General features: G+C 50.7%; 1 protein-coding gene across 1 annotated transcript in view; it reads left to right on the top strand.

Annotated features, from left to right (window-relative positions):
* LOC114031044 (hepatocyte nuclear factor 3-gamma-like) overlaps positions 1-8,036 on the top strand; it is a 10,189-nt gene continuing 2,153 nt past the window's right edge. The window contains exon 1 of the mRNA XM_027846048.1: positions 1-108. Coding sequence (XP_027701849.1) covers positions 31-108 — 78 coding nt within the window. The 5' untranslated portion in view covers positions 1-30. The remainder of the gene's footprint in view (positions 109-8,036) is intronic.

Genomic DNA, 8,036 nt, shown 5'->3' on the forward strand with positions numbered 1-8,036 from the left:
GTGGGCTTGCCCGAAGCCGCCCCCCAGGGGATGCTGGGCGCCGCCCCCTCCGTGAAGATGGAGGCGCACGAGTTGAGCGAGTGGAGCTACTTTCCAGAGGCTTCAGAGGTGGGAGCCCGACCCGTGGGGAGGCGGGGGCCGGAGCTAGAGGCAGGGACGGAGGCACCGGAGACCGGGACAGACCAACCGCGAGGAGTGGTCAGAGATCACCCGCAGGGAGAGATGCAAGGAAAGAACTAGCAGTTATTAAGTGCCTACTGTGTGCCGGGCACAGCGCTGAGCGCTTTACAAGCGCTCTCTCTCTCATATGATCTTGTACAGCCGGTCTTAGGGATTTCAGGGGTGAAGTGGGTGGGGATGCCTGGAGAGCTGAGAAATGGGGCTGAGGGAGCACAGACCAGTGACAGGGAAACTTCAGGGTTAGGGGGCTCAGAGATTAGGGATGGCAGACCTGAGGAAAGTAATATCCACGGTGGGAGAGCTGGGAAACTGGGGGAGATCAGAGCTGGGGGATGGTGGGAAGCTATAGAGATAGCCGGGAGCAGAGATAGGGTCCCTGAGTCTTCCACGACCTAATGGTGCTTAGCGATCCGAGGCTCAGAGGCGTCCCTCCTTCCCCCCTCCCTCAATGTTCTCATGAACATATTCAGAACATCTACTTGTGGGAACTGGTAGAGAGAAGTGGACAGCCCCAGTGGGGAGAGGAATCATCCCAGTCCCACACAGCCCCTGATTCTGGCCTGCACAGACCAGTCTGAACTTTCTTCCCAAAGTCTAACCCCTATCCTGCCTGCTTTCTTCCTGGAAGGGTTTGGTGGGGGAGACATATTATCGGGTCCCTCAGCTGGAGGGTATGGAGGGATGAGAAGAACCAGGGGTTTGGGGGGACCCAAACATGGGAGTCTATAACTTGCTTATGCTGCTGCTGGGGACCAGTAAACCGGAACTCTCAATTCGGTCAGGTAGGGCAGTGAGATGTGAGGGAGGGGGTGGGATGGGGCTCTGGGCCTGGATGTCTTTATCCTTGCCCCAGAGGCTGGGGTCTAGACTAAGTTCTGGGCCTGGGCTGTTCACCTAGAGAATCAGCCTCATGGCCACAAGGCGCTTGGAAACCTGCGTTTCTGATCTAGAGGGCTTTAGTATAAGACGGACTTACTTGGGGCCATGGAGAGCAGGTCTGCAAGGTTGGTGGAAGGGGAGGTTTGGGGTTTGAGACATCTGGATCAAGGGACACCGATCTCGAAACTTGGCGAAAGGAGGATGTTTATACATATAGGAGGAGGGGGACTCCTTGGATATGCCCAGCTTCCCAATTTAGGAGAGTGGCCTGGGGGAGGGAAGAGGGCTGGAAGTCAGGATGTTGGGGTCTCCCTTCCCAAGGGAAGGGAAGACTAAGGGGGTATATGTGTGTGTGTGTGTATGTTGGGGGGTGATGTTGGAAAAGCTGAGCCAAGCCCCAATCGTCAGGCAGGGATGGAGGGGGTTGAGCAGGAGGGTGGCTTCCAATGAAAGCCGGCTGTGTTATTGATTTTTTTTTCTTTCTGGGCAGCCCTTGTGGCTGGAGGGGGCGGCGGGTGCCCAGCCTGAAGGAGGGGGACTCCCCATTGGCCTTTGGTGGGAATATCCCAGCATCTGGTCCTCGAAGCCTGGGTCTCCTTTCCCAGGAATCTTAGGTATTGGGGACCCCCGCCAATCTGCTCCCTAAAGCTCAGAGTTGAGACGTGGCTGGGAGCCTATGCTTAGTTCTACCCTCTCCAGCTCGCTGAGTAGGAGGGAGACAAGCTCCCTGATCCTTCCTCCCCTGCCGCCAGCAGTGGGGGAGGGGAACTGGGAATGGGACACTGGAGCCTCCCTCCCTGGAGCTCAGGGTGTTGAGGAGACTAGGTCTCCTTCCCTTTCTCTGGGAGTCACAGTCAGCAAAGGGGAGCAAGAAGCTGGGACAGGAAGGTTCCCCTTCCCCTTCCCTTTCCCCTTTTGGGTCCTTAAAGTTTCAGGAAATAGGCAAGGTGGTTTTGGGAAGGGAGTACTCAGATTGGCAGGGGAGAAGTTTGGGGGTAGATACCTTCTGAGGGCATGTAGTTTGGAAGTAGCATTTACATAGAATTGAGGGGATACTTCATAGGGTGGCAGAATTGGATAGACAGAGTTTGGAATACAGAGTTCAGATAGATGCCATATGTAAAATGTTGTTTGGGGGCACAAGTTCGAAGGGATATTGTTGGGGCACAGGGTTCAGGAATGACCTCCAGAGCATTTTCTGAATCTAAATCCCATAACCTCCAAGACAGTGATTCTCCAAGTGTGGTCCAGGGACCCCTGTGGTTCTTCAAGACCTTTTCAGGAAGTCTGGGTCCATGAGGTTAAAACCATTTTTATAATAATACTAAGACCTTCTAATTTCTAATATGGTAAATATTGACAGCTCGGTATAACCCGAATTCACAAAAGCTCTTTGGGAGGAGGTACCCAATAGTTTTTCAGAGTATAGAGAGGTCTGGAGACCAAAAAGTTTGAGAACCACTATTCCAAGGGATTTGTTTTTTGAGGGAAAGATAATATTCTTGGGAGGATATAATTTAGAGGAGACAGAGTTTGGAGGAAGTTAAAGCTTGGGGGAAACAGGGACCTGAGAAGATACTTGTGAGAGATAGAATTTGAAGAGACATTATCATAGGAGTGTTACCTGGGAGGATATAGTCTGGGGGAATCGTAGTTTAGAGGGACAGAATTTGAGGAAGGATGTATCTACTTGGATATATCCTTGGTAGCTTGGAAGGATGTATCAACAGGGGACATAGATGAAGAGAAACAGAGAGCTATATGGCTCTCAGTGTTTTCCTTCATTGGAGAGCACAAAGTATGGAGAGCTGGTGCTATTTGGGGGACGACACATGCTTCGGTGGGTGATCTTCATAGGTCCTTCCAGCTCTGATATTCTAAAGCTAGATGGATTCGTTTGAAGGAGGAGACACCATGGGGGGGATATAGTTTATGGGAGAAGGTCCCTTCTTTTTTGGAGGGACCACAGCAGGAAAGACATGCAGACGAGGGAACACTACCAGAGGACTGTTTGGGGGAACAGAGTTTGGGCAGTGGACAGAAGCCATTGGGAGTATTTTGCGGGGACAGCTTGGGGGTTTAGGGAACTGAAAGAATTCTTCTGGGGGAGACAGTTTGATGGTGACAGACTTTGAAGGGATACTATTTGAGGAAGCCACGGGGGGGGGGGCAAGATACAGTCCCAGCAATAACATCTAGGGGATGCAGTTTGGAAGGAAGCACAAAGCTTAAAAGATGGTTTGTGGGGGACAGAATCTGAGGTCATACTGCAGTTTGGGGGACATAGTTTAGGGCAGACTTTATTGCAGAGGTTGCATATTGAGAAGGTGCTATCCGAGGCATTGTCAGGGAGGATAGTTTTATCTGGGAGGGGGTCTAATTTTGGATCTAGCTTTGGGGAGCTAATGTGGGTCCCAAGGACGCAGAGAGGACATAATGTCCCAGGGGTGGGGGGAGGGGGTAGAGGATAGCCACAGAAGCCCAGATTTGGAAGGGACCTCAAAGGCCACCTATCTAGCCTAACCCTTGTTATCCTGGGAGGACGCAGTTTGTAACACAAAGCCAGGGTTCCCATTAGGGGGGACCCAAAGAAGACCAGGTGGGTGGGCGTGGGGGAAAAAGGGGAGTATCTGGCTCTCAGCTTCCTAGACTTGGCTGGGCTGGGCTCCGGACCGCCAGGCCAAGGTAGGGTAGGCCACACCTGGGCTCCAGCAATGTGGCTCAGAGGGGGTGGGGATAGGGGCCCTTATCTGGCCCCTTATCGACCCAGGGACCCGCCCGAGCTGGACAAACACCCCCCACCCCCACTGCCTGCCCAGCACCTGGGCCTCCCATTCTGAGAACAGAGCAGGTCAGAGTTGGGAGGGACTTTAGAACAGAAAACAGAATATCACACCAGGGAGGGAGCTTAGAATTTGGAATATCAGATCTGAATGGGACCCTAGAATGGAGAATGGGACGAATCCTCTAGAATCATAAGATCATGCATTTTAAAGCTGTAAGGGACCTCTAATAAATCATTCAGTTTCTTCCCCTCATTTTACAGATGTGGAAACTGAGGTTGAGAGAAAGGTTAGGTGATTTGTGCAAGGTCACACAGCTTTTAACACCTTATGTAGTTTTCAAACCCAGGTCTTCTGGATTCTAAATCTAACATTCTATTTCCTTTACGCCATGTCTAGACTATAGAATGCCAGAGCTGAGAGGGCTCTTCGACCAAATCATTTCAGCTAAAATGACCCTTAGAATGTAGAGTGTAAGACAGAACATAGAAGGTCAGAAGCTTAGAGGCCACTCAGTCAGACTTTAGAGCCCAGAATATCAGGAGACATTTATAATAGAACACTTAGTCCAATCTACCTTCCCATTTCACAGATGGGGAAACAGGTTGAAATAGAGGAAAGAGCTCATCTTAAGTTACAAAGTGAGTCCAGGACACAGCTGGGCCTCCCAAATCCCTGCTCTCTGCTCTTTCTACCCTACCAAGCTGGGGAGAAAGAGAATGGGAAGGGGGGCTTCTCTCCTGAGTCACCCCAGCTCCAATGACCATGTACTGGCTAGATATTGGGGGTGGGGGAGTAGATCCTTGAGGAAAGTCTTTGTGTTTCCCATGGTCACTAGTGTGCTTTGCATAGGAGGGAAGTTTGGGGGGAGCCTAGGCATAACTATATCCAAGGGTCGTTGTCAACGAGGCTCAACTGTCAGGTTGGGGTGCAAGTGGGAGTCTGGCTGAAATGAGAGGCTCACTCTCACCTACCCAACGGGTAGGAGCACCCAGTCCCAGTACTCTAGTTTCATGTAGGATGACTCTGTGATCTGATGAAACCATTTCCTTGGTTCAAGAGTTGGAAGGTCCCCCATTAAGGCAATGCCCTCATCTTGCAGATGAGGAAAGAGCCCTTAGAACAGAAGGGACTTGCCCAAGGTCACAAAGCATGATAGGAGCCAAGCCAATACTCAAGCTCAAGGCTTCTGAACTTGGCTGTGGCTCTTTTTACTATTCCACAGCCACCTCTCAAGGTAGTGAGTTCTCTGACAATAAAAGGTATGAGACTTTGAGCTGGAGGGGATCTCACAGATGCCCCAGCCCAACTGTATTTTACCAAGAGGAAAGGAGTGACTTGCTACCCTGAGAGAACACTTATTAGCATGGAAAGGACCTTAGGCATCATCTGTGCCAGAAGTTCTTAATTTAGCAGTCTGTGGACCCCTAAAGGGTTTCATGGATAGATTTTGGGGGTCTGTGGGCTTGGATGGTTAAATAAAAAATCCATCTTTATTTTCACTCATTTCTAATTGAAATTTAGAATCTCCTTTAATTATTTAAAAACATGATTCCCATAAGGGGTGTGAGGGACTGTCTGAGCATATAGGTTTCACCAGACAGCCAAAGAGGTCTGTGCAGAGGTGTGTTGGTAAATGTTTTACAACCAGCTTTCCAAAAAAAAAAAATCTTTTTCAGGACACACTTTAAAGCTTAGTCTCTTTCTTTCTTTCTTTCTTTGGAGAGGTAAGTGTCAAGTCATTTGTCATTTGGAGCTAGTAAGTATCAAGTGCAGGGGTGGGGAGTCTTTGGCCTCGAGGCCACATGTGGCCCTCTAGGTCCTCAAGTGTGGCCCTTTGACTGAAACCAAACTTCACAGAACAAATCCCCTTAATAAAAGAATTTGTTCTGTAAAACTTGCACTCAGTCAAAAGGCTGCACTCAGGGACCTAGAAGGCCACATGTGGCCTCGAGGCCAAAGGTTCCTTACCCCTGGTCAAGTGTCTGGGGTCAGATTTGAACTCAGGTCCTCCTAACTCCAAGGCCAGTGCTCTATTCACTGCACCACCTAGCTGCCCTGAAGCTTACTCTTCATTATAATTTTCTCCATCACTTTCTTAAGTCTAAACAATCAGAAGAATAAGCCAGATTCTGATGTGTAGCATTTTCTGATTTTGGAGTGTTAAATGCTCACACGGAAAATCTGACAATCAGCTCTTGTGAGCCAGGTTTGAGCTGGCTCCAGCATGCTCTTGGATCCATGATAGAAGAACCCCTGACCTATCCTTTTATTTTACAACTTATTTCAATCCAGCCAACAATTATTAAGTTCCTCCTTTGTGCTGGGGAAACAAAGACAGAAACGAAACAGTCCCTGCCCTCAGGGAGCTTACATTCTTTTTTTTTGTGGAGAGGCAATTGGGGTTAAGTGACTTGCCCAAGGTCACACAGCTAGTACGTGTCAAGTGTTTGGTCTGAGGTCGGATTTGAACTCAGGTCCTCTGGACTTCAAGGCCGGTGCTCTATCCACTGCACCACCTCGCTGCCCCCGGGAGCTTACATTCTACTGGGAGTGAAATACACACAAGTTTTTTGATCTGCAGTATATACAAGGCCATGCTAATTGGTCTAAAAAGCATTACCAGCTGGAAGGACCAGTTCAGTCCCCTTCATCCAACAATAATTAAGCACCTACTGTATACCAGTTTGCTGTGACTACAAAGATGAAAAATTCAAAACCGGCCCCTGCCCTCAAGGAGCTTCCTGCAAAGGGTTTCTCATAGGACACAGGACCTTCAGAGCGGTGGAAAAGAGCAGGGAAAGCATGCTGGGCACGGGGGACAGCCATGTAATGCCAGTCACTGGGCACAGCTCCTTAGTACTAGAACAGAGAACCTGTGGAGGGGACTATGAGGAAATTAGATGGGAAAGGCAAGTGGGAGCCAGTTGGTGGAGGGCTTTCAATGCCAGGCTGAGGAATCTGTGTTTGATCATGGAGGCAATAGGGAGCCACTGAAAATATGTGAGGAAGGGAGTGAAAGGTGTCTGTGTGACCTGGTGAGAACAGAGATGGCGGATGGGCAGAATCAACAAGACCCAGCGACCAATTAGGAGCCAAAGAGAACTCCCAGGTTGCAAAACTAGGTCACTGAAAATGTACCCTCAGTAGGAGTAAGATGGGGAAACTGAGGCCCAGAGAAATGAAATGATTTGCCCAAGGTCACACAGCCAGCCATTGGCAGAGTCCTCTGACTGGGATGCCATTGTCATGGCAACACAGCCCTTCTCTTCATGGGTCATTCTGCATGCAGGCCCCCCTCCAGGTGTGCACACTTTTGTACACTTCTGTGGTAGAGAAGAGAGAAACATTGCCCTCAGCCACGTCAGAACACCCACGTGTCATCTCCCAGTGGGGAGTGGAAGGAAAAGGGGTGTCCTGGCCCTGTCCCAGCCCGGTTGTATTAACCACCTGGTCTGGACCAAATCGCTTCTCAAAGCTTCAGTTTCCTTTTCTGTAAAAAGGAAAAGGGGTGGGGGGTGTTTGACTAGATGACCACTAAGGTCTCTCCCAGCTCTAAATCCATCACTCTTATGATCTTTCCCTCTCTGGGCCTCAGTTTCCCCTTCCAAAAAATGTTCTCTTAGGCTCATATTGCCCTGAGGCTATATGAGCCACCCAGGTCCCTTCTTGCCCAAGACGTCTCAAGAACCCCTGATGGCTTATCAGATCACTGGGTTCAGGCTTCTTCTTCCTTCTCCCTGCCCCAGCCCTCAGGGAGAGGAGCAGGAAGAAGTTCCGGCCTGTGAGGAGGGTGGGTCCCCCTTCCCAAGTCCCTCCCCCAGGGCCCCACCCTGGGAGAAAGATCCGGCTCAGACCCGGACACCAGGGGTTCATCTCTCAGCCCTGGGGCGTGAGAAAGCCTTGAGGATTAGGGGAGCAGGGTGGTTCAAGGTTAGATGGGGCAGGACTACTGGTCTGGCCTCACCTGGAATGGGGTGGAGACAGGCTGAGCCCTAGAGCTATTTTAATGTGGAATAGATGATGAATTGGGGGGTCTGGGGGATGAGGGCTCGGGGACTGGGCCCTCTCTTACCCTTCCACGCCGTCCCCAACCCCGGTGCAATCATCGGCATCCCGAAGCACCGAGTATTCTGGGCGCTCTCCCTTCAGCTCCCCCCCCCCCCCCCCCCCCCCCCCCCCCCCCCCCCCCCC

The sequence above is a fragment of the Vombatus ursinus genome, unplaced genomic scaffold (assembly GCF_900497805.2).
Source record: "Vombatus ursinus unplaced genomic scaffold, bare-nosed wombat genome assembly UNPS02015030.1, whole genome shotgun sequence".
NCBI classification, from domain to species: Eukaryota; Metazoa; Chordata; class Mammalia; order Diprotodontia; family Vombatidae; genus Vombatus; species Vombatus ursinus.